The sequence below is a fragment of the Diprion similis genome, chromosome 8 (genome assembly GCF_021155765.1).
Source record: "Diprion similis isolate iyDipSimi1 chromosome 8, iyDipSimi1.1, whole genome shotgun sequence".
Lineage (NCBI taxonomy): Eukaryota > Metazoa > Arthropoda > Insecta > Hymenoptera > Diprionidae > Diprion > Diprion similis.
This window is the reverse complement of record NC_060112.1, coordinates 5,584,139-5,610,782: the sequence shown is the minus strand read 5'-3', so window position 1 is coordinate 5,610,782 and position 26,644 is coordinate 5,584,139. Positions and strand designations below refer to the sequence as shown.

Sequence of the window (26,644 nt, the reverse complement as noted above, 5' to 3'; positions counted from 1 at the left end):
ACTGCGCTCAATCGATTCCTCTCGCAAAATTACGTCGGAATAGTGCCTTAAAGAATTAATTGCAGCACTTTTCAAACTCGTCAAAATTTTGGCCAAAAATCCAAAGGGGTTAGCCTTAGTTTTTTCCTCATTTTCGGAGCCGAAAATTTCTCGTTCTGGAATCGATTTGTATGACCCTTTCCGGAGTAAATCGACCCCCAGGAACTCAAAAAACACATGGAAAAGAGCGTAGGACCATCAGAAGAGAAATGAGGACGCAAATAAGCAGTTTTTTCTCCGTAACTTCTCAGGCGTTGCTCGCAGCGTATTGGAACTGCGCTTAATCGATTCCTCTCGCAAAATTACGTCGAAATAGTGCCCTAAAGAATTAATTGCAGTACTTTTCAAACTCATCAAAATTTTGGCCAAAAATACAAAGGGGTTAGCCTTAGTTTTTTCCTCATTTTCGGAGCCGAAAATTTCTCGTTCTGGAATCGATTTGTATGACCCTTTCCGGAGTAAATCGACCCCCAGGAACTCAAAAAACACATGGAAAAGAGCGTAGGACCAACAGAGGAGAAATGAGGACGAAAATAAGCAGTTTTTTCTCCGTAACTTCGCAGGCGTTGCTCGCAGCGTATTGGAACTGCGCTTAATCGATTCCTCTCGCAAAATTACGTCGGAATAGTGCCTTAAAGAATTAATTGCAGCACTTTTCAAACTCGTCAGAATTTTGGCCAAAAATCCAAAGGGGTTAGCCTTAGTTTTTTCCTCATTTTCGGAGCCGAAAATTTCTCGTTCTGGAATCGATTTGTATGACCCTTTCCGGAGTAAATCGACCCCCAGGAACTCAAAAAACACATGGAAAAGAGCGTAGGACCATCAGAAGAGAAATGAGGACGCAAATAAGCAGTTTTTTCTCCGTAACTTCTCAGGCGTTGCTCGCAGCGTATTGGAACTGCGCTTAATCGATTCCTCTCGCAAAATTACGTCGAAATAGTGCCCTAAAGAATTAATTGCAGTACTTTTCAAACTCATCAAAATTTTGGCCAAAAATACAAAGGGGTTAGCCTTAGTTTTTTCCTCATTTTCGGAGCCGAAAATTTCTCGTTCTGGAATCGATTTGTATGACCCTTTCTGGAGTAAATCGACCCCTAGGAACTCAAAAAACACATGGAAAAGAGCGTAGGACCAACAGAGGAGAAATGAGGACGAAAATAAGCAGTTTTTTCTCCGTAACTTCTCAGGCGTTGCTCGCAGCGTATTGGAACTGCGCTCAATCGATTCCTCTCGCAAAATTACGTCGGAATAGTGCCTTAAAGAATTAATTGCAGCACTTTTCAAACTCGTCAAAATTTTGGCCAAAAATCCAAAGGGGTTAGCCTTAGTTTTTTCCTCATTTTCGGAGCCGAAAATTTCTCGTTCTGGAATCGATTTGTATGACCCTTTCCGGAGTAAATCGACCCCCAGGAACTCAAAAAACACATGGAAAAGAGCGTAGGACCATCAGAAGAGAAATGAGGACGCAAATAAGCAGTTTTTTCTCCGTAACTTCTCAGGCGTTGCTCGCAGCGTATTGGAACTGCGCTTAATCGATTCCTCTCGCAAAATTACGTCGAAATAGTGCCCTAAAGAATTAATTGCAGTACTTTTCAAACTCATCAAAATTTTGGCCAAAAATACAAAGGGGTTAGCCTTAGTTTTTTCCTCATTTTCGGAGCCGAAAATTTCTCGTTCTGGAATCGATTTGTATGACCCTTTCCGGAGTAAATCGACCCCTAGGAACTCAAAAAACACATGGAAAAGAGCGTAGGACCATCAGAAGAGAAATGAGGACGAAAATAAGCAGTTTTTCCTCCGTAACTTCTCAGGCGTTGCTCGCAGCGTATTGGAACTGCGCTTAATCGATTCCTCTCGCAAAATTACGTCGGAATAGTGCCTTAAAGAATTAATTGCAGCACTTTTCAAACTCGACAAAATTTTGGCCAAAAATCCAAAGGGGTTAGCCTTAGTTTTTTCCTCATTTTCGGAGCCGAAAATTTCTCGTTCTGGAATCGATTTGTATGACCCTTTCCGGAGTAAATCGACCCCCAGGAACTCAAAAAACACATTGAAAAGAGCGTAGGACCATCAGAAGAGAAATGAGGACGAAAATAAGCAGTTTTTTCTCCGTAACTTCTCAGGCGTTGCTCGCAGCGTATTGGAACTGCGCTTAATCGATTCCACTCGCAAAATTACGTCGGAATAGTGCCTTAAAGAATTAATTGCAGCACTTTTCAAACTCGTCGAAATTTTGGCCAAAAATCCAAAGGGGTTAGCCTTAGTTTTTTCCTCATTTTCGGAGCCGAAAATTTCTCGTTCTGGAATCGATTTGTATGACCCTTTCTGGAGTAAATCGACCCCCAGGAACTCAAAAAACACATGGAAAAGAGCGTAGGACCAACAGAGGAGAAATGAGGACGAAAATAAGCAGTTTTTTTTCCGTAACTTCTCAGGCGTTGCTCGCAGCGTATTGGAACTGCGCTTAATTGATTTCTCTCGCAAAATTACGTCGGAATAGTGCCCTAAAGAATCAATCGCAGTACTTTTCAAACTCGTCAAAATTTTGGCCAAAAATCCAAAGGGGTTAGCCTTAGTTTTTTTCTCATTTTCGGAGCCGAAAATTTCTCGTTCTGGAATCGATTTGTATGACCCTTTCTGGAGTCAATTGACCCCCAGGAACTCAAAAAACACATGGAAAAGAGCGTAGGACCATCAGAAGAGAAATGAGGACGAAAATAAGCAGTTTTTCCTCCGTAACTTCTCAGGCGTTGCTCGCAGCGTATTGGAACTGCGCTTAATCGATTCCACTCGCAAAATTACGTCGGAATAGTGCCTTAAAGAATTAATTGCAGCACTTTTCAAACTCGTCGAAATTTTGGCCAAAAATCCAAAGGGGTTAGCCTTAGTTTTTTCCTCATTTTCGGAGCCGAAAATTTCTCGTTCTGGAATCGATTTGTATGACCCTTTCTGGAGTAAATCGACCCCCAGGAACTCAAAAAACACATGGAAAAGAGCGTAGGACCAACAGAGGAGAAATGAGGACGAAAATAAGCAGTTTTTTTTCCGTAACTTCTCAGGCGTTGCTCGCAGCGTATTGGAACTGCGCTTAATCGATTCCTCTCGCAAAATTACGTCGGAATAGTGCCTTAAAGAATTAATTGCAGCACTTTTCAAACTCGTCAAAATTTTGGCCAAAAATCCAAAGGGGTTAGCCTTAGTTTTTTCCTCATTTTCGGAGCCGAAAATTTCTCGTTCTGGAATCGATTTGTATGACCCTTTCTGGAGTAAATCGACCCCCAGGAACTCAAGAAACACATGGAAAAGAGCGTAGGACCAACAGAGGAGAAATGAGGACGAAAATAAGCAGTTTTTTTTCCGTAACTTCTCAGGCGTTGCTCGCAGCGTATTGGAACTGCGCTTAATCGATTTCTCTCGCAAAATTACGTCGGAATAGTGCCCTAAAGAATTAATTGCAGTACTTTTCAAACTCGTCAAAATTTTGGCCAAAAATCCAAAGGGGTTAGCCTTAGTTTTTTCCTCATTTTCGGAGCCGAAAATTTGTCGTCTTGGAATCGATTTGTATGACCCTTTCCGGAGTAAATCGACCCCCAGGAACTCAAAAAACACATGGAAAAGAGCGTAGGACCATCAGAAGAGAAATGAGGACGAAAATAAGCAGTTTTTTCTCCGTAACTTCTCAGGCGTTGCTCGCAGCGTATTGGAACTGCGCTTAATCGATTCCTCTCGCAAAATTACGTCGGAATAGTGCCTTAAAGAATTAATTGCAGCACTTTTCAAACTCGTCAAAATTTTGGCCAAAAATCCAAAGGGGTTAGCCTTAGTTTTTTCCTAATTTTCGGAGCCGAAAATTTCTCGTTCTGGAATCGATTTGTATGACCCTTTCCGGAGTGAATCGACCCCTAGGAACTCAAAAAACACATGGAAAAGAGCGTAGGACCATCAGAAGAGAAATGAGGACGCAAATAAGCAGTTTTTTCTCCGTAACTTCTCAGGCGTTGCTCGCAGCGTATTGGAACTGCGCTTAATCGATTCCTCTCGCAAAATTACGTCGAAATAGTGCCCTAAAGAATTAATCGCAGTACTTTTCAAACTCATCAAAATTTTGGCCAAAAATACAAAGGGGTTAGCCTTAGTTTTTTCCTCATTTTCGGAGCCGAAAATTTCTCGTTCTGGAATCGATTTGTATGACCCTTTCTGGAGTAAATCGACCCCTAGGAACTCAAAAAACACATGGAAAAGAGCGTAGGACCAACAGAGGAGAAATGAGGACGAAAATGAGCAGTTTTTTCTCCGTAACTTCTTAGGCGTTGCTCGCAGCGTTTTGGAACTGCGCTTAATCGATTCCTCTCGCAAAATTACGTCGGAATAGTGCCTTAAAGAATTAATTGCAGCACTTTTCAAACTCGTCAAAATTTTGGCCAAAAATCCAAAGGGGTTAGCCTTAGTTGTTTCCTCATTTTCGGAGCCGAAAATTTGTCGTTTTGGAATCGATTTGTATGACCCTTTCCGGAGTAAATCGACCCCCAGGAACTCAAAAAACACATGGAAAAGAGCGTAGGACCATCAGAAGAGAAATGAGGACGAAAATAAGCAGTTTTTTCTCCGTAACTTCTCAGGCGTTGCTCGCAGCGTATTGGAACTGCGCTTAATCGATTCCTCTCGCAAAATTACGTCGAAATAGTGCCTTAAAGAATTAATTGCAGCACTTTTCAAACTCGTCAAAATTTTGGCCAAAAATCCAAAGGGGTTAGCCTTAGTTTTTTCCTCATTTTCGGAGCCGAAAATTTCTCGTTCTGGAATCGATTTGTATGACCCTTTCCGGAGTAAATCGACCCCCAGGAACTCGAAAAACACATGGAAAAGAGCGTAGGACCATCAGAAGAGAAATGAGGACGCAAATAAGCAGTTTTTTCTCCGTAACTTCTCAGGCGTTGCTCGCAGCGTATTGGAACTGCGCTTAATCGATTCCTCTCGCAAAATTACGTCGAAATAGTGCCCTAAAGAATTAATTGCAGTACTTTTTAAACTCGTCAAAATTTTGGCCAAAAATCCAAAGGGGTTAGCCTTAGTTTTTTCCTCATTTTCGGAGCCGAAAATTTCTCGTTCTGGAATCGATTTGTATGACCCTTTCTGGAGTCAATTGACCCCCAGGAACTCAAAAAACACATGGAAAAGAGCGTAGGACCATCAGAAGAGAAATGAGGACGAAAATAAGCAGTTTTTTTTCCGTAACTTCTCAGGCGTTGCTCGCAGCGTATTGGGACTGCGCTTAATCGATTCCTCTCGCAAAATTACGTCGGAATAGTGCTCTAAAGAATTAATTGCAGCACTTTTCAAACTCGTCAAAATTTTGGCCAAAAATCCAAAGGGGTTAGCCTTAGTTTTTTCCTCATTTTCGGAGCCGAAAATTTGTCGTTTTGGAATCGATTTGTATGACCCTTTCCGGAGTAAATCGACCCCCAGGAACTCAAAAAACACATGGAAAAGAGCGTAGGACCATCAGAAGAGAAATGAGGACGAAAATAAGCAGTTTTTTCTCCGTAACTTCTCAGGCGTTGCTCGCAGCGTATTGGAACTGCGCTTAATCGATTCCTCTCGCAAAATTACGTCGGAATAGTGCCTTAAAGAATTAATTGCAGCACTTCTCAAACTCGTCAAAATTTTGGCCAAAAATCCAAAGGGGTTAGCCTTAGTTTTTTCCTCATTTTCGGAGCCGAAAATTTCTCGTTCTGGAATCGATTTGTATGACCCTTTCCGGAGTAAATCGACCCCCAGGAACTCAAAAAACACATGGAAAAGAGCGTAGGACCATCAGAAGAGAAATGAGGACGCAAATAAGCAGTTTTTTCTCCGTAACTTCTCAGGCGTTGCTCGCAGCGTATTGGAACTGCGCTTAATCGATTCCTCTGGCAAAATTACGTCGAAATAGTGCCCTAAAGAATTAATTGCAGTACTTTTCAAACTCATCAAAATTTTGGCCAAAAATACAAAGGGGTTAGCCTTAGTTTTTTCCTCATTTTCGGAGCCGAAAATTTCTCGTTCTGGAATCGATTTGTATGACCCTTTCTGGAGTAAATCGACCCCTAGGAACTCAAAAAACACATGGAAAAGAGCGTAGGACCATCAGAAGAGAAATGAGGACGAAAATAAGCAGTTTTTTCTCCGTAACTTCTCAGGCGTTGCTCGCAGCGTATTGGAACTGCGCTTAATCGATTCCTCTCGCAAAATTACGTCGGAATAGTGCCTTAAAGAATTAATTGCAGCACTTTTCAAACTCGACAAAATTTTGGCCAAAAATCCAAAGTGGTTAGCCTTAGTTTTTTCCTCATTTTCGGAGCCGAAAATTTCTCGTTCTGGAATCGATTTGTATGACCCTTTCCGGAGTAAATCGACCCCCAGGAACTCAAAAAACACATGGAAAAGAGCGTAGGACCAACAGAGGAGAAATGAGGACGAAAATAAGCAGTTTTTTTTCCGTAACTTCTCAGGCGTTGCTCGCAGCGTATTGGAACTGCGCTTAATTGATTTCTCTCGCAAAATTACGTCGGAATAGTGCCCTAAAGAATTAATCGCAGTACTTTTCAAACTCGTCAAAATTTTGGCCAAAAATCCAAAGGGGTTAGCCTTAGTTTTTTTCTCATTTTCGGAGCCGAAAATTTCTCGTTCTGGAATCGATTTGTATGACCCTTTCTGGAGTCAATTGACCCCCAGGAACTCAAAAAACACATGGAAAAGAGCGTAGGACCATCAGAAGAGAAATGAGGACGAAAATAAGCAGTTTTTTCTCCGTAACTTCTCAGGCGTTGCTCGCAGCGTATTGGAACTGCGCTTAATCGATTCCACTCGCAAAATTACGTCGGAATAGTGCCTTAAAGAATTAATTGCAGCACTTTTCAAACTCGTCGAAATTTTGGCCAAAAATCCAAAGGGGTTAGCCTTAGTTTTTTCCTCATTTTCGGAGCCGAAAATTTCTCGTTCTGGAATCGATTTGTATGATTCTTTCTGGAGTAAATCGACCCCCAGGAACTCAAAAAACACATGGAAAAGAGCGTAGGACCAACAGAGGAGAAATAAGGATGAAAATAAGCAGTTTTTTTTCCGTAACTTCTCAGGCGTTGCTCGCAGCGTATTGGAACTGCGCTTAATCGATTTCTCTCGCAAAATTACGTCGGAATAGTGCCCTAAAGAATTAATTGCAGTACTTTTCAAACTCATCAAAATTTTGGCCAAAAATACAAAGGGGTTAGCCTTAGTTTTTTCCTCATTTTCGGAGCCGAAAATTTCTCGTTCTGGAATCGATTTGTATGACCCTTTCTGGAGTAAATCGACCCCAAGGAACTCAAAAAACACATGGAAAAGAGCGTAGGACCAACAGAGGAGAAATGAGGACGAAAATAAGCAGTTTTTTCTCCGTAACTTCGCAGGCGTTGCTCGCAGCGTATTGGAACTGCGCCTAATCGATTCCTCTCGCAAAATTACGTCGGAATAGTGCCTTAAAGAATTAATTGCAGCACTTTTCAAACTCGTCAAAATTTTGGCCAAAAATCCAAAGGGGTTAGCCTTAGTTTTTTCCTCATTTTCGGAGCCGAAAATTTCTCGTTCTGGAATCGATTTGTATGACCCTTTCCGGAGTAAATCGACCCCCAGGAACTCAAAAAACACATGGAAAAGAGCGTAGGACCATCAGAAGAGAAATGAGGACGCAAATAAGCAGTTTTTTCTCCGTAACTTCTCAGGCGTTGCTCGCAGCGTATTGGAACTGCGCTTAATCGATTCCTCTCGCAAAATTACGTCGAAATAGTGCCCTAAAGAATTAATTGCAGTACTTTTCAAACTCATCAAAATTTTGGCCAAAAATACAAAGGGGTTAGCCTTAGTTTTTTCCTCATTTTCGGAGCCGAAAATTTCTCGTTCTGGAATCGATTTGTATGACCCTTTCTGGAGTAAATCGACCCCTAGGAACTCAAAAAACACATGGTAAAGAGCGTAGGACCAACAGAGGAGAAATGAGGACGAAAATAAGCAGTTTTTTCTCCGTAACTTCTCAGGCGTTGCTCGCAGCGTATTGGAACTGCGCTTAATCGATTCCTCTCGCAAAATTACGTCGGAATAGTGCCTTAAAGAATTAATTGCAGCACTTTTCAAACTCGTCAAAATTTTGGCCAAAAATCCAAAGGGGTTAGCCTTAGTTTTTTCCTCATTTTCGGAGCCGAAAATTTCTCGTTCTGGAATCGATTTGTATGACCCTTTCCGGAGTAAATCGACCCCCAGGAACTCAAAAAACACATGGAAAAGAGCGTAGGACCATCAGAAGAGAAATGAGGACGCAAATAAGCAGTTTTGTCTCCGTAACTTCTCAGGCGTTGCTCGCAGCGTATTGGAACTGCGCTTAATCGATTCCTCTGGCAAAATTACGTCGAAATAGTGCCCTAAAGAATTAATCGCAGTACTTTTCAAACTCGTCAAAATTTTGGCCAAAAATCCAAAGGGGTTAGCCTTAGTTTTTTTCTCATTTTCGGAGCCGAAAATTTCTCGTTCTGGAATCGATTTGTATGACCCTTTCTGGAGTCAATTGACCCCCAGGAACTCAAAAAACACATGGAAAAGAGCGTAGGACCATCAGAAGAGAAATGAGGACGAAAATAAGCAGTTTTTTCTCCGTAACTTCTCAGGCGTTGCTCGCAGCGTATTGGAACTGCGCTTAATCGATTTCTCTCGCAAAATTACGTCGGAATAGTGCCCTAAAGAATTAATTGCAGTACTTTTCAAACTCGTCAAAATTTTGGCCAAAAATCCAAAGGGGTTAGCCTTAGTTTTTTCCTCATTTTCGGAGCCGAAAATTTGTCGTTTTGGAATCGATTCGTATGACCCTTTCCGGAGTAAATCGACCCCCAGGAACTCAAAAAACACATGGAAAAGAGCGTAGGACCATCAGAAGAGAAATGAGGACGCAAATAAGCAGTTTTTTCTCCGTAACTTCTCAGGCGTTGCTCGCAGCGTATTGGAACTGCGCTTAATCGATTCCTCTCGCAAAATTACGTCGAAATAGTGCCCTAAAGAATTAATTGCAGTACTTTTCAAACTCATCAAAATTTTGGCCAAAAATACAAAGGGGTTAGCCTTAGTTTTTTCCTCATTTTCGGAGCCGAAAATTTCTCGTTCTGGAATCGATTTGTATGACCCTTTCTGGAGTAAATCGACCCCAAGGAACTCAAAAAACACATGGAAAAGAGCGTAGGACCAACAGAGGAGAAATGAGGACGAAAATAAGCAGTTTTTTCTCCGTAACTTCGCAGGCGTTGCTCGCAGCGTATTGGAACTGCGCCTAATCGATTCCTCTCGCAAAATTACGTCGGAATAGTGCCTTAAAGAATTAATTGCAGCACTTTTCAAACTCGTCAAAATTTTGGCCAAAAATCCAAAGGGGTTAGCCTTAGTTTTTTCCTCATTTTCGGAGCCGAAAATTTCTCGTTCTGGAATCGATTTGTATGACCCTTTCCGGAGTAAATCGACCCCCAGGAACTCAAAAAACACATGGAAAAGAGCGTAGGACCATCAGAAGAGAAATGAGGACGCAAATAAGCAGTTTTTTCTCCGTAACTTCTCAGGCGTTGCTCGCAGCGTATTGGAACTGCGCTTAATCGATTCCTCTCGCAAAATTACGTCGAAATAGTGCCCTAAAGAATTAATTGCAGTACTTTTCAAACTCATCAAAATTTTGGCCAAAAATACAAAGGGGTTAGCCTTAGTTTTTTCCTCATTTTCGGAGCCGAAAATTTCTCGTTCTGGAATCGATTTGTATGACCCTTTCTGGAGTAAATCGACCCCTAGGAACTCAAAAAACACATGGTAAAGAGCGTAGGACCAACAGAGGAGAAATGAGGACGAAAATAAGCAGTTTTTTCTCCGTAACTTCTCAGGCGTTGCTCGCAGCGTATTGGAACTGCGCCTAATCGATTCCTCTCGCAAAATTACGTCGGAATAGTGCCTTAAAGAATTAATTGCAGCACTTTTCAAACTCGTCAAAATTTTGGCCAAAAATCCAAAGGGGTTAGCCTTAGTTTTTTCCTCATTTTCGGAGCCGAAAATTTCTCGTTCTGGAATCGATTTGTATGACCCTTTCCGGAGTAAATCGACCCCCAGGAACTCAAAAAACACATGGAAAAGAGCGTAGGACCATCAGAAGAGAAATGAGGACGCAAATAAGCAGTTTTGTCTCCGTAACTTCTCAGGCGTTGCTCGCAGCGTATTGGAACTGCGCTTAATCGATTCCTCTGGCAAAATTACGTCGAAATAGTGCCCTAAAGAATTAATCGCAGTACTTTTCAAACTCGTCAAAATTTTGGCCAAAAATCCAAAGGGGTTAGCCTTAGTTTTTTTCTCATTTTCGGAGCCGAAAATTTCTCGTTCTGGAATCGATTTGTATGACCCTTTCTGGAGTCAATTGACCCCCAGGAACTCAAAAAACACATGGAAAAGAGCGTAGGACCATCAGAAGAGAAATGAGGACGAAAATAAGCAGTTTTTTCTCCGTAACTTCTCAGGCGTTGCTCGCAGCGTATTGGAACTGCGCTTAATCGATTTCTCTCGCAAAATAACGCGGAATAGTGCCCTAAAGAATTAATTGCAGTACTTTTCAAACTCGTCAAAATTTTGGCCAAAAATCCAAAGGGGTTAGCCTTAGTTTTTTCCTCATTTTCGGAGCCGAAAATTTGTCGTTTTGGAATCGATTCGTATGACCCTTTCCGGAGTAAATCGACCCCCAGGAACTCAAAAAACACATGGAAAAGAGCGTAGGACCATCAGAAGAGAAATGAGGACGCAAATAAGCAGTTTTTTCTCCGTAACTTCTCAGGCGTTGCTCGCAGCGTATTGGAACTGCGCTTAATCGATTCCTCTCGCAAAATTACGTCGGAATAGTGCCTTAAAGAATTAATTGCAGCACTTTTCAAACTCGTCAAAATTTTGGCCAAAAATCCAAAGGGGTTAGCCTTAGTTTTTTCCTAATTTTCGGAGCCGAAAATTTCTCGTTCTGGAATCGATTTGTATGACCCTTTCCGGAGTGAATCGACCCCTAGGAACTCAAAAAACACATGGAAAAGAGCGTAGGACCATCAGAAGAGAAATGAGGACGCAAATAAGCAGTTTTTTCTCCGTAACTTCTCAGGCGTTGCTCGCAGCGTATTGGAACTGCGCTTAATCGATTCCTCTCGCAAAATTACGTCGAAATAGTGCCCTAAAGAATTAATCGCAGTACTTTTCAAACTCATCAAAATTTTGGCCAAAAATACAAAGGGGTTAGCCTTAGTTTTTTCCTCATTTTCGGAGCCGAAAATATCTCGTTCTGGAACCGATTTGTATGACCCTTTCTGGAGTAAATCGACCCCTAGGAACTCAAAAAACACATGGAAAAGAGCGTAGGACCAACAGAGGAGAAATGAGGACGAAAATGAGCAGTTTTTTCTCCGTAACTTCTCAGGCGTTGCTCGCAGCGTTTTGGAACTGCGCTTAATCGATTCCTCTCGCAAAATTACGTCGGAATAGTGCCTTAAAGAATTAATTGCAGCACTTTTCAAACTCGTCAAAATTTTGGCCAAAAATCCAAAGGGGTTAGCCTTAGTTGTTTCCTCATTTTCGGAGCCGAAAATTTGTCGTTTTGGAATCGATTTGTATGACCCTTTCCGGAGTAAATCGACCCCCAGGAACTCAAAAAACACATGGAAAAGAGCGTAGGACCATCAGAAGAGAAATGAGGACGAAAATAAGCAGTTTTTTCTCCGTAACTTCTCAGGCGTTGCTCGCAGCGTATTGGAACTGCGCTTAATCGATTCCTCTCGCAAAATTACGTCGAAATAGTGCCTTAAAGAATTAATTGCAGCACTTTTCAAACTCGTCAAAATTTTGGCCAAAAATCCAAAGGGGTTAGCCTTAGTTTTTTCCTCATTTTCGGAGCCGAAAATTTCTCGTTCTGGAATCGATTTGTATGACCCTTTCCGGAGTAAATCGACCCCCAGGAACTCGAAAAACACATGGAAAAGAGCGTAGGACCATCAGAAGAGAAATGAGGACGCAAATAAGCAGTTTTTTCTCCGTAACTTCTCAGGCGTTGCTCGCAGCGTATTGGAACTGCGCTTAATCGATTCCTCTCGCAAAATTACGTCGAAATAGTGCCCTAAAGAATTAATTGCAGTACTTTTCAAACTCATCAAAATTTTGGCCAAAAATACAAAGGGGTTAGCCTTAGTTTTTTCCTCATTTTCGGAGCCGAAAATTTCTCGTTCTGGAATCGATTTGTATGACCCTTTCTGGAGTAAATCGACCCCTAGGAACTCAAAAAACACATGGAAAAGAGCGTAGGACCAACAGAGGAGAAATGAGGACGAAAATAAGCAGTTTTTTCTCCGTAACTTCGCAGGCGTTGCTCGCAGCGTATTGGAACTGCGCCTAATCGATTCCTCTCGCAAAATTACGTCGGAATAGTGCCTTAAAGAATTAATTGCAGCACTTTTCAAACTCGTCAAAATTTTGGCCAAAAATCCAAAGGGGTTAGCCTTAGTTTTTTCCTCATTTTCGGAGCCGAAAATTTCTCGTTCTGGAATCGATTTGTATGACCCTTTCCGGAGTAAATCGACCCCCAGGAACTCAAAAAACACATGGAAAAGAGCGTAGGACCATCAGAAGAGAAATGAGGACGCAAATAAGCAGTTTTTTCTCCGTAACTTCTCAGGCGTTGCTCGCAGCGTATTGGAACTGCGCTTAATCGATTCCTCTCGCAAAATTACGTCGAAATAGTGCCCTAAAGAATTAATTGCAGTACTTTTCAAACTCATCAAAATTTTGGCCAAAAATACAAAGGGGTTAGCCTTAGTTTTTTCCTCATTTTCGGAGCCGAAAATTTCTCGTTCTGGAATCGATTTGTATGACCCTTTCTGGAGTAAATCGACCCCTAGGAACTCAAAAAACACATGGAAAAGAGCGTAGGACCAACAGAGGAGAAATGAGGACGAAAATAAGCAGTTTTTTCTCCGTAACTTCTCAGGCGTTGCTCGCAGCGTATTGGAACTGCGCTTAATCGATTCCTCTCGCAAAATTACGTCGGAATAGTGCCTTAAAGAATTAATTGCAGCACTTTTCAAACTCGTCAAAATTTTGGCCAAAAATCCAAAGGGGTTAGCCTTAGTTTTTTCCTCATTTTCGGAGCCGAAAATTTCTCGTTCTGGAATCGATTTGTATGACCCTTTCCGGAGTAAATCGACCCCCAGGAACTCAAAAAACACATGGAAAAGAGCGTAGGACCATCAGAAGAGAAATGAGGACGCAAATAAGCAGTTTTTTCTCCGTAACTTCTCAGGCGTTGCTCGCAGCGTATTGGAACTGCGCTTAATCGATTCCTCTGGCAAAATTACGTCGAAATAGTGCCCTAAAGAATTAATCGCAGTACTTTTCAAACTCGTCAAAATTTTGGCCAAAAATCCAAAGGGGTTAGCCTTAGTTTTTTTCTCATTTTCGGAGCCGAAAATTTCTCGTTCTGGAATCGATTTGTATGACCCTTTCTGGAGTCAATTGACCCCCAGGAACTCAAAAAACACATGGAAAAGAGCGTAGGACCATCAGAAGAGAAATGAGGACGAAAATAAGCAGTTTTTTCTCCGTAACTTCTCAGGCGTTGCTCGCAGCGTATTGGAACTGCGCTTAATCGATTCCACTCGCAAAATTACGTCGGAATAGTGCCTTAAAGAATTAATTGCAGCACTTTTCAAACTCGTCGAAATTTTGGCCAAAAATCCAAAGGGGTTAGCCTTAGTTTTTTCCTCATTTTCGGAGCCGAAAATTTCTCGTTCTGGAATCGATTTGTATGATTCTTTCTGGAGTAAATCGACCCCCAGGAACTCAAAAAACACATGGAAAAGAGCGTAGGACCAACAGAGGAGAAATGAGGATGAAAATAAGCAGTTTTTTTTCCGTAACTTCTCAGGCGTTGCTCGCAGCGTATTGGAACTGCGCTTAATCGATTTCTCTCGCAAAATTACGTCGGAATAGTGCCCTAAAGAATTAATTGCAGTACTTTTCAAACTCGTCAAAATTTTGGCCAAAAATCCAAAGGGGTTAGCCTTAGTTTTTTCCTCATTTTCGGAGCCGAAAATTTGTCGTTTTGGAATCGATTCGTATGACCCTTTCCGGAGTAAATCGACCCCCAGGAACTCAAAAAACACATGGAAAAGAGCGTAGGACCATCAGAAGAGAAATGAGGACGCAAATAAGCAGTTTTTTCTCCGTAACTTCTCAGGCGTTGCTCGCAGCGTATTGGAACTGCGCTTAATCGATTCCTCTCGCAAAATTACGTCGAAATAGTGCCCTAAAGAATTAATTGCAGTACTTTCCAAACTCATCAAAATTTTGGCCAAAAATACAAAGGGGTTAGCCTTAGTTTTTTCCTCATTTTCGGAGCCGAAAATTTCTCGTTCTGGAATCGATTTGTATGACCCTTTCTGGAGTAAATCGACCCCTAGGAACTCAAAAAACACATGGAAAAGAGCGTAGGACCAACAGAGGAGAAATGAGGACGAAAATAAGCAGTTTTTTCTCCGTAACTTCGCAGGCGTTGCTCGCAGCGTATTGGAACTGCGCCTAATCGATTCCTCTCGCAAAATTACGTCGGAATAGTGCCTTAAAGAATTAATTGCAGCACTTTTCAAACTCGTCAAAATTTTGGCCAAAAATCCAAAGGGGTTAGCCTTAGTTTTTTCCTCATTTTCGGAGCCGAAAATTTCTCGTTCTGGAATCGATTTGTATGACCCTTTCCGGAGTAAATCGACCCCCAGGAACTCAAAAAACACATGGAAAAGAGCGTAGGACCATCAGAAGAGAAATGAGGACGCAAATAAGCAGTTTTTTCTCCGTAACTTCTCAGGCGTTGCTCGCAGCGTATTGGAACTGCGCTTAATCGATTCCTCTCGCAAAATTACGTCGAAATAGTGCCCTAAAGAATTAATTGCAGTACTTTTCAAACTCATCAAAATTTTGGCCAAAAATACAAAGGGGTTAGCCTTAGTTTTTTCCTCATTTTCGGAGCCGAAAATTTCTCGTTCTGGAATCGATTTGTATGACCCTTTCTGGAGTAAATCGACCCCTAGGAACTCAAAAAACACATGGAAAAGAGCGTAGGACCAACAGAGGAGAAATGAGGACGAAAATAAGCAGTTTTTTCTCCGTAACTTCTCAGGCGTTGCTCGCAGCGTATTGGAACTGCGCTTAATCGATTCCTCTCGCAAAATTACGTCGGAATAGTGCCTTAAAGAATTAATTGCAGCACTTTTCAAACTCGTCAAAATTTTGGCCAAAAATACAAAGGGGTTAGCCTTAGTTTTTTCCTCATTTTCGGAGCCGAAAATTTCTCGTTCTGGAATCGATTTGTATGACCCTTTCTGGAGTAAATCGACCCCTAGGAACTCAAAAAACACATGGAAAAGAGCGTAGGACCATCAGAAGAGAAATGAGGACGAAAATAAGCAGTTTTTTCTCCGTAACTTCTCAGGCGTTGCTCGCAGCGTATTGGAGCTGCGCTTAATCGATTCCTCTCGCAAAATTACGTCGGAATAGTGCCTTAAAGAATTAATTGCAGCACTTTTCAAACTCGTCAAAATTTTGGCCAAAAATCCAAAGGGGTTAGCCTTAGTTTTTTCCTCATTTTCGGAGCCGAAAATTTCTCGTTCTGGAATCGATTTGTATGACCCTTTCCGGAGTAAATCGACCCCCAGGAACTCAAAAAACACATGGAAAAGAGCGTAGGACCATCAGAAGAGAAATGAGGACGCAAATAAGCAGTTTTTTCTCCGTAACTTCTCAGGCGTTGCTCGCAGCGTATTGGAACTGCGCTTAATCGATTCCTCTGGCAAAATTACGTCGAAATAGTGCCCTAAAGAATTAATTGCAGTACTTTTCAAACTCGTCAAAATTTTGGCCAAAAATCCAAAGGGGTTAGCCTTAGTTTTTTCCTCATTTACGGAGCCGAAAATTTCTCGTTCTGGAATCGATTTGTATGACCCTTTCCGGAGTAAATCGACTCCCAGGAACTCAAAAAACACATGGAAAAGAGCGTAGGACCATCAGAAGAGAAATGAGGACGCAAATAAGCAGTTTTTTCTCCGTAACTTCTCAGGCGTTGCTCGCAGCGTATTGGAACTGCGCTTAATCGATTCCTCTCGCAAAATTACGTCGGAATAGTGCCTTAAAGAATTAATTGCAGCACTTTTCAAACTCGTCAAAATTTTGGCCAAAAATCCAAAGGGGTTAGCCTTAGTTTTTTCCTCATTTTCGGAGCTGAAAATTTCTCGTTCTGGAATCGATTTGTGTGTCCCTTTCCGGAGTAAATCGACCCCCAGGAACTCAAAAAACACATGGAAAAGAGCGTAGGACCATCAGAAGAGAAATGAGGACGCAAATAAGCAGTTTTTTCTTCGTAACTTCTCAGGCGTTGCTCGCAGCGTATTGGAACTGCGCTTAATCGATTCCTCTCGCAAAATTACGTCGAAATAGTGCCCTAAAGAATTAATTGCAGTACTTTTCAAACTCGTCGAAATTTTGGCCAAAAATCCAAAGGGGTCAGTCTTAGTTTTTTCCTTATTTTCGGAGCCGAAAATTTCTCGTTCTGGAATCGATTTGTATGACCCTTTCTGGAGTAAATCGACTCCCAGGAACTCAAAAAACACATGGAAAAGAGCGTAGGACCATCAGAAGAGAAATGAGGACGAAAATAAGCAGTTTTTTTTCCGTAACTTCTCAGGCGTTGCTCGCAGCGTATTGGAACTGCGCTTAATCGATTCCTCTCGCAAAATTACGTCTAAATAGTGCCCTAAAGAATTAATTGCAGTACTCTTCAAACTCGTCGAAATTTTGGCCAAAAATCCAAAGGGGTTAGCCTTAGTTTTTACCTCATTTTCGGAGCCGAAAATTTGTCGTTCTGGAATCGATTTGTATGACCCTTTCTGGAGTAAATCGACTCCCAGGAACTCAAAAAACACATGGAAAAGAGCGTAGGACCATCAGAAGAGAAATGAGGACGAAAATAAGCAGTTTTTTTTCCGTAACTTCTCAGGCGTTGCTCGCAGCGTATTGGAACTGCGCTTAATCGATTCCTCTCGCAAAATTACGTCTAAATAGTGCCCTAAAGAATTAATTGCAGTACTCTTCAAACTCGTCGAAATTTTGGCCAAAAATCCAAAGGGGTTAGCCTTAGTTTTTACCTCATTTTCGGAGCCGAAAATTTGTCGTTCTGGAATCGATTTGTATGACCCTTTCTGGAGTAAATCGACTCCCAGGAACTCAAAAAACACATGGAAAAGAGCGTAGGACCATCAGAAGAGAAATGAGGACGAAAATAAGCAGTTTTTTTTCCGTAACATCTCAGGCGTTGCTCGCAGCGTATTGGGACTGCGCTTAATCGATTCCTCTTGCAAAATTACGTCGGAATAGTGCCTGAAAGAATTAATTGCAGCACTTTTCAAACTCGTCAAAATTTTGGCCAAAAATCCAAAGGGGTTAGCTTTAGTTTTTTCCTCATTTTCGGAGCCGAAAATTTCTCGTTCTGGAATCGATTTGCATAACCCTCTCTGGAGTAAATCGACCCCCAGGAACTCAAAAAACACATGGAAAAGAGCGTAGGATCAACGGCAGAGAAATCACGACGCAAAGACCAGCAGCAGAAAAATTGAGAAAATTCGGCTCTCGATCTTTCGCTGTAACTTTCGATCCGTCGCACGCAGCGCATTTGGACTGCGCTCAATCGATTTTTCTTCCAAAACTATACGTCGGGCAAGTGCCTGAAAGAATTTATTGCAGCTTTTTCCAAAGTCCTTGAAATATTCGCCAAAAACCAAAGGTGTTAGCCTCACCTATTTTCTGCGCAAAAATTTATTCACCCCATAATCGACTTGTCTGAGATTTTCCTGACTACTAGGAGCTCAGGAATTCACAAATCGCATCAAAACGAGCTTATGACCATCGGCACTTAAATCACGAACACAACCCCTGATCTGCTGCTCGCAGCCCACTTTGACAGCACGCAAACGAGTTCTTTCGCAAAATAACGTTGACGTAGTCCATCAAAGAATCATTTTTACTATTCTTCAGAATCGTCAAAACGTTCAGCATGTAACAATTGAATGGGGTTAAATCACCACCCACAATATCAACATAATCGGGATCGGTCAAGTCAGCAGTTTTGGATTCACTGAAGAAATCTGCAATCTTGGAAACCACATGCATGCCACCGTGTCACCATGCCACATGTATGCTACCATGCCTCTATGCCTAACGGTAATTAATTCTCTAGCAGCACGGTTGAGCTATACCAGCTGTTTGAGCTGTTCCTTCATATTTCAATCCTCTCGTGCTAAGTCAATATCAATACAATCGATTTTATTTACAAATTTCACAAGTTCAGTAATTTATCTTGTGAAAGCAGGTTTAGTCTTCTACATATCTTGAAGGTGCTTATAGCAAAGTGAAAAGTCTCCCAGAATTTTTGGAATACTTCCGAAACTTGAGATTTTAAGTTTATTGAATTCTTAATTTCGAAAATGCTCAACAAATCAATAAAAAATTCTGGATGGGAACAGTCTTCAAACGATCGACATTGAACATGAAGTATTTTCATATTCTCCCAAAGTATTTACAGTTCAGAATTGACTCGGTAAAAAACTTCGAAAAAATGAATTGAGCGTCTTATTATTTATTTATGCACTTGTCGAATTACACACGGGCAAGGCCCACTTACAGGTAGAAAAATACACATCTGCCAACCAGACTAGGTAGTTGATACCTAGTTGATTATAGAGATATGCCGAGATGCCACTGTGATATATTCAAGTAAATATAAACGATATACGTTTATGTATTTGGTTGACATTTATTTTTCCGTTGTATAATTTCGGCGTACATATTTCTTGTGCGGGATTTTCTCAACTTCTTAATTTCGCAATGACAACGGTATGTTATCAACATTTTGTACGCGATAGTTCTTGGTTAGGAAAACTTTTTTACTGATATTTTCAGTTGGTTGATTGATAATACGTTACTTTCCCAATAACCTCAAATCCGGCCAGACCTGAAAAACTGATACGAAAAATAATTTAGGGCTGTGAGACTCTAGAATTCTGCACTGAATGATCCGGTTACCAAATTCTCACATTTGGAGTTAGGTTAGTTGGCACCACTGTTGAGGAATAGTCATTAAAGCAATAAAACATACAGACGATTCGGTCGGATGTTACACTAAATTCGACATTTGAATTGCTGCATTAGTGCATTGGAAGATTCCCTTCTATCCATTTTGTATTTTATTTCGTGTCAACACGCAATCGAATCGAAGCTCGACTTCAGAGTCAGACGACAAACGTGTGCTCTTACAATTAACTGTCAGTCATTTCAGTCATTGAGTACGGTGAGTGTGTTCCAATTCATAATTGAATACGTACAAAACATAAATCACTTTGTCATTCACTCTCGACAAGGTATACGTGCAAGATGGAAAATTTTGTGAACGAAGGTAACAAGGTTTTAGTAATATGGTGTCCTGGAACATCGCTTGAGGAACTGCAGGAGTTTGTTTCACAGACCAAATCTAAGGTTGGAAACTCGGGTATCGTTTCATTGGAGAATTCGAATCAGATCATAAAATGTAAGTTTGAACTACACTATTGCAGCAACGAATTTCTCCAATCTCACATCATCAATTATTATCGTTATAATCTTGTTGCAGCAAATCACGATGCCTCTTCCGTCGACATAATTCTATCAGGATTTCTGCACCCGATTATCCATGATAATATCCTCCTTGCGGAAGCACTCCGCATCTTATCACCTGGTGGAAAGATTGTTATTCAGGAGCCAGTTATAAAGCAACCCGGTCATCAAAATCTCAAGACATATGCGGAACTGATATCAAAATTCAAACTAAATGGATTCCTCCTAGAATCTCCAGATGGCGAAGCTTCAGCGATCTCATCTGAACTTTTAAAAAGTCTTTCCGAACAGTATAATGTAGATGATATCAAAGTATGCCAAATTGTAGCAAAGAAGCCACAATTCGAGGTAAGTTTGTTACAGGACAGATTTTCTCCATAAACACATAATTCCGTGAGAAATTCTGAAAATGAATAATTTATAATCTAACAAAGTTATTGATTATTTTTCATCGGCAGGTAGGTTCCTCGATGTACCTTCCATTAGCTAAATCTTCTGTAAATGTATGGAAACTGGATGATGCGGTAGAGGAAGATTTGATAGATGAGGATACTCTTTTGGATGAAAGTGACATTCAGAAACCACAAGTAGCTTCCCTAAAAGGTAATTGCATTGCATATTGATTCACCCGGGTTGGCTAGAACCACAAAGAATCACCAAGAACTAACAACCTGAGGATCGGATTACAAACAAAAGATCCGTACTTCTCGAAGCAAAATTAATTTGTATACTTTTCAAACTGCTGAATTCATTCCGTTTTTGTTTTTTCATTTTTTAGTTTGCGCTACCACTGGGAAGCGGAAGGCATGTAAAGATTGCAGTTGTGGATTAGCAGAGGAATTATTGGGAGAAACTGTTACGCAGAAAGTGGAAAAATCTTCCTGTGGAAGCGTACGTATATTTAGTATATCTAACTAAACTAAAAGTATTTTTTCTTGTTCTTCCAAAGACCACAATTTTTTTTTACTTTATTCTTTCAGTGTTATTTGGGAGATGCTTTTCGCTGTGCAAGCTGCCCGTATCTGGGAATGCCAGCTTTCAAGCCAGGAGAAAAAATCTTGCTGCCTAACAATTGATGCGGATCTTGTGTTAAATACCTATCACTTGATCCTTAATGATGGAAGCCACATTTCACGATAGATTTACCAACACGATTTTCATTCCCTGATCGAATAAAATAGACATATAGACGGTATCTTGGATGTAACTAAATTATTTGTAAAGTAGAAGGGTTAAAATGGAAAAAAAAAAAATTTTCAATAAACGACTGTACAATGGAGATGTCCAACATTATTATTATTATTTTTTTTGCTAACCTATCAAATATTTTGAGAGATGCACAGCATAAATACAAACAATTGTAAATCAAAATAAAAAATGAAACAATCAGAGGGAGTAATTTGCAATAATTCAGTGGCAAATTTAGAGGTAAAGCAGCGATCCAATAACATATCAGATTTCCGCATTGCGTATTAACTTTCCTCATAAAATTTCGACGTTACGAAAACTGCGTTTCTTCGTTATTAAATTATTGAAGACGTCGCCAAAGTAATCAATATTATTTCCGTTAATTTTCTTAATATATCATTTAAGAATCTGATAAATTATAAATCAAGTATGATTATGATTATTACTATCATTGTAGAGAAAAATTAAGGCAATTTTTATAATATCTAGTAACGAGTCATTTGATAAATTTTCATAGCTAAATATAAATTGTATTGTGAAAAAATGTTGAAATTTATATATGTATATAGAAACTATAGAAAAAAGATGCAGTTTTATCTACTAAATTTCTTATCAACTACCTAGCGGATCCTGTCGTTGTTAAGCTGGTTATTACCGATGGTATCCAATCTTCTGTAATATAAAAGATACGGTACTCTGGGTGGCAGCGGGTTCAACACATCATGTTCCGAGACGCCCCTAAGTGAGCTATCGTCATACCTCACCCAGCCTCCGTAACCAACGTGAAAAGCATCCGTGACGTAATGCCCTTTAGTGGCTTCTTTTCCGTCGTGATATGTCACGGCGAATAATTTGTATTGTTTTTGTTTGAGTGAAAGTTTTTTAGCCGCGTTTGGCGACAGAATTTCTGAAACATCGAAGAGAAACGATTGATCAGTTGTTTTGAACTTTCTCAAAATAAGTAAACCACACAAAATCACACTCTCTAACTTACTGCTGTCTATTTTGAGGTCTATCGGAAACTCTACGCTCTTTAAAATCTTCGAACATCCATCCAGTTTGTAGTCAAACCATTTGAGGTGCAGAATTAAAATCACCGGAAGCTCCTCGAGAGTGACTTGCTTCCATGCTTCGATCTCCCGTTTTGTTTTGCTGCACGTCATTCCCTCAAGCTGATCTCGGCCGACTAATATCTCCAGAGCTCCTTTTACAGATTCAGCTTTCTGAAAGATTCAAAAACAATTATACCAAATATTGGCTCCAAACTCTTGTTCAGTTGGCAAAAGGCTTTGATTGTTTCTGAAAATACCTCAATGTCCAACTGCAACGTGAAGAAAGGCTGAACATTATCTGTCGGCTGTTCCCCTGCGCGGGATACCCTGTATCTCAATTGCCCGCGGAATATATCTGATAAAGGTGTGCGACCAAATTCTGTACAGCGTGTGATGGATCCTTTATTCTTTGGTCCCATGATCTGAAACGATATCAATGCAGCAATAAAATAAATTTCTATCCACCAATTAGCTATAATAAGTCTCAGGTGTTAAGGAAATAAAATGCTGCAACGTTTGAAACGGAACTAAAAATGAATGATTATAATTATACATACTTTCCACTCTTCCTGATCGCCCTGATTTGTTTGAAGAGATTCGTTATCAGTGGTAGTGGGAGTAGTTTCATTGCTTCCCAATTTCATCATCTGAAAAAATGAAAGATAACTCTGGTCAGTAAAATTCTGAAAATATTCATAAAGAAAAGAAATGCTTCACTATATATAAAAAAAATATTAATTACACACCTCAAGCATCTCATCGCTAATGCCATTAAGCAGACAAGAGAGAAATTCTTCGGCATCTTCCTGCCGACCTTCGACAGAAAACACACTAGCACATGACGTATTTTTTAACATTGTATAGACATAGGTAGGCTCAAAGGCAATGCCGGATTGTACGTTGACGACAGTTTCATCGGCACACTTTTGTGCTTTGTCTTTCCTTGGTAATCGAGCTCCAGCTGCTAACGGAGAAAATTCATGTACAAATCGAATCCTGTGAAAAGAATTTTTGATCAAGTATACTTTTGTAAACGGTTTAAACATTTATTCAAATTATCAGTTGCTATAGTGTGAAGAATGAACAAAATACGCACATGTTGGTGGTCAAATTGTTGGATGTACTATTGCGTGTAGTATTCTTGGAATAAGGCATAGCTACGAGAAGATTATAGAACGGTGGGCAAGCAAGGAGTGCCTGCAGTATGCTGTTGATGTAACAGTAATTGTTTCGATTGATCAGCCCTCGAGGCAAAAGACTGACAGTTTGCTTCTTCATTTGATACTTCGATAAGAACTCTGAAGAGAAAAAAAAACAGTATTAGATTTGCTCACATGCCTGAGAAAATTTTGTTCCATTACAGTGAAATCTAGCAACATTGGCGACCAGATAGAATCTCACCTCCTGTTTTGCATGCGTCGAGGTCGTCAAACTTGTTTGAAGAATTATTACACTCTTTTTGTACCTCAGTTCGATTTGAGGCTGTCGTTTCATGGTTGATAGGTTCGAGTGCCGGAAAAGCTCTAGGCTTTCCATGTAATTGTCGAGTTCCAGGTGCTTCGTTAGGTGAAAAATTAATTTTTGGTGTAGCTTCAGAATCTGATGCAACATCAACACGAAGTGGACAAATGCGTGCTGTCGGTTTGCCATTTGTTATACCAGAAGGAAAGGGTTCGTTGTTTGTTTTCTTTAAAATACTAGCCCAAGATGGGCTGGCTTCTGGTGCTGTGCGAGTAACAGGAGTTGGCAGCAAATGTGGTGTTGGGATACTTTCTTGCTTCTGTTTTTCAACTGCCTGAACACTAATTCTCACAACTTCTTCTTGCCGCTCATCAATTTTTGCAACTGGATCAGGTTTGACTGAAGTTTCGGGAACATTTGTCTGAGTAAGGGAGACGGTATCCTTCCTCAACTCGACATTATTCTCTGTCTTTTGTTTGACTTGAATACTGCTGTTAATATTGACATACGGTACATCAGTTTTCTCTGAAAGTTCGCAACTCTTATTAACTGTAGCGACGATATTGTGCTCTATTGTCACGTTCACAGGAGGCACTTTATTGTTGTTATTATTATTATTGATAATCTTATTATTGTTACTGTTGCTACTATTGTTACTACTAATAGTACTACTAGAACTATTATTATTATTATTATTATTATTACTATTATTAAAACTGTTATTGCTGCTGGCAGCAGAGTCACTAGCAACGTTGTTTTCAAGCTTCTGCTCGATCGCACTGTTATTTACGATCACGGTTGTGACACAGTCTATATTCGTTTGGGAGGGATTAACCGGTTCTGGCTTTTTCTGAATACTCAGAGGCGGCGGACCATAGTTACTGGCATTTGGCCGAGGGACGGGATCACCGCCTCTTTGTACCGAACTCTTTGCCAACTCCGGCCGCGGGCGAGGTACTGGAGTCGCGGGGCTGTGACGCGTGTACTGAGCACTGACTCCTGGATGCTGACAAACCTGGTTATAAACGGGATGCTGCGAGGCCGGCGAATAGAGGGTTGTCGATGGGTAATAGGGACGCTGTCGCTGAGGATTCGGGTGTTCCGTCTGGTAGTAAATCGTCTGGGAACACATGTTTCTCTGCATCCTGTGGTACTGTGCCTGAGCAGGGTGATAAGCGGGTCCCATTTCGTTGCCTGAGTCCATGTAGCGACTGTTGGCATCCCTTTTGCTGCCTCGACCGCGGTGATGGCCTCGTCTTCTGTTCTCCCTGCCCGTTGGTACCTCATGAATCTCTGCTTCTTGGAGGTATACCGGATGTGGGAAACCCACACCCTGCATGTAAGTGTGTGTGCTGAATTCCGGACCCATTTCGTACATGTTAGGTTGCGTTAGAACCATTCCGGTGTAAACTGGAGTCATCATTTGACGATGGGTGTGAGCGTAGGGGATGTCCATTTGCGGCATTGTTGCCATGACTGCCGCTGCCGATGTTACCATTTCGCCTTCATAAGACACTTGGCTCTGTTCTGCATCTGGAAGATACAAGGTGAAGGATTTTAGAGAGGTAAGTAGATAAAAGTAGTTTATTCAAGTACAGGGTCGAAAAAGTAGATAAGTTTTGAAGATTCATACCACGAGAATCATTTATACAATTCTATTGGGCTTTGCTTCATTTACAGGTATGCAGATTAAGTTTCATTTGTATTTGTTTTTTTTTTATTAGAATCAACAGACAAAATTTTTATCGATAATAAGGAGAACCATTTTGGCTGTGGCACGTTTTGTAATTCCCATAATGTGTCACCACAGCTGAAACTATTTATTTCAATTTTAGAGATTGTATTCTTGGATAATGTACATTCTTTCACAGGAACTGAAATTTTTTTCCATTTTCAGATAAAATGGTAACCATCTGAAGCTTAAATTCGATGTATATTACAAAAAAAAAAAAACATTTAAGGAAAAAAAGTGTAATTGCAGGCAAAGAGACTAACCAAGAAAATTGTTTCCAAATTTGAGTGATTCGGTTGAACTGTATTTGTGATATTGTGAATAACGCAAAACATGTTGCTAAGCGAAATGGTTGACGCTGTTATAAATAACAACACTTTTTATTCATTAATTCTGACAAAAGGTATTATGGAAATTGAACTTCAGCTGTATACTATCACGTAAAACAGCCCGTATCAAATTGGGCTATTGGTTGTCGAGATATAAGCCTCCGAAATTCACCCACTTTTACAACTGTCTACTTGTATATACTCCTTAACTCATATTTCTTCATGTTACCATAGGTTTGCCAGCTTCGATTACTGTCCAAATCCAGCGGTAAGACCTCTGCTTCGTAGTATTCGGTTTCTCCAGTGTCCCATGGTAACTGCAGTACTTCTGTGGCGGTACCAGAATTGAGAACGACATTTATTTCGCATTTGGTTCTGTCGTCCAGATCCGACAAATCCAAAAACTCATACTCGCTCTGAAATAGAATCAGGAGTGTGTGAATATCACATTTTTGAAATCGGGGAAGAATTCAAGATGCGAAACCTGCCGCATCTACGCACCGAAATTAGTAAGGTTGGAAAACCAAGAATGCGAATTCCGCTAACCTCAACGGTATGGAATTGTGATAAATTTGCATGCTCGGTGTATTATTTCTATGGCATCAGACGATGTCGATTATTTTGTCTCGTATATTACCGGTTACTTAATACGGCGTAGTTAGTTTCAACAATAACTAAAAAGCCAGAACAAAAACGTGGACGAATAAATATTATCACAAACTTATGTTGCATACCTTATATTTTATATCCATTTCATTTGGTAATTCTTTAAACGTGCCCGATTTAATTTTAATTAAATCGTACGGCCACTGTACCGGTCCCAAAAAACGAACGGAACTCTAATTCTATAAATTTATGCACCTTCGCTTACTTTCAACTGAACTTTCGGCAAGCGCTCCGTTATCTCAACAAGTTTTTTCAAAGTCACTGCGAAAAATCTACCCGTTTTTCTCATCCAAAGTGGAAAATTTGTATGAAATTTACTTACCACGAACTACACTGAGTGAGACTAAAACACTTTAGCCAAATTCTCATAGGTGGCGTTTAATATGTCGGATGCCCTTCGGAATTAATTACTCGAAATGGGGTGTTATAGA

The 26,644-nt window shown here is 40.5% G+C and overlaps 2 protein-coding genes across 2 annotated transcripts; one reads left to right on the top strand and one right to left on the bottom strand.

Moving 5' to 3' along the window:
* Window positions 1–19,451: 19,451 nt before the first annotated feature.
* LOC124409997 (anamorsin homolog) lies at window positions 19,452–20,907 on the top strand. The gene is made up of 5 exons (XM_046888066.1): window positions 19,452–19,720; window positions 19,802–20,133; window positions 20,244–20,388; window positions 20,564–20,676; window positions 20,766–20,907. Exons 1-5 carry the CDS (start codon window positions 19,567–19,569, stop codon window positions 20,859–20,861), a joined length of 840 nt encoding a protein of 279 aa, XP_046744022.1. The 5' UTR covers window positions 19,452–19,566; the 3' UTR covers window positions 20,862–20,907.
* On the bottom strand, window positions 20,664–26,569 carry LOC124409993 (ubiquitin carboxyl-terminal hydrolase 10). The gene is made up of 9 exons (XM_046888056.1): window positions 26,282–26,569; window positions 25,777–25,963; window positions 23,427–25,019; window positions 23,122–23,323; window positions 22,772–23,021; window positions 22,583–22,672; window positions 22,283–22,447; window positions 21,968–22,196; window positions 20,664–21,880 (listed from the first exon to the last, which is right to left on the bottom strand). The coding sequence occupies exons 1-9, from the start codon at window positions 26,297–26,299 to the stop codon at window positions 21,594–21,596; spliced, it is 3,021 nt and encodes a 1,006-aa protein (XP_046744012.1). The 5' UTR covers window positions 26,300–26,569; the 3' UTR covers window positions 20,664–21,593.
* Between the last annotated feature and the right edge of the window lie 75 nt (window positions 26,570–26,644).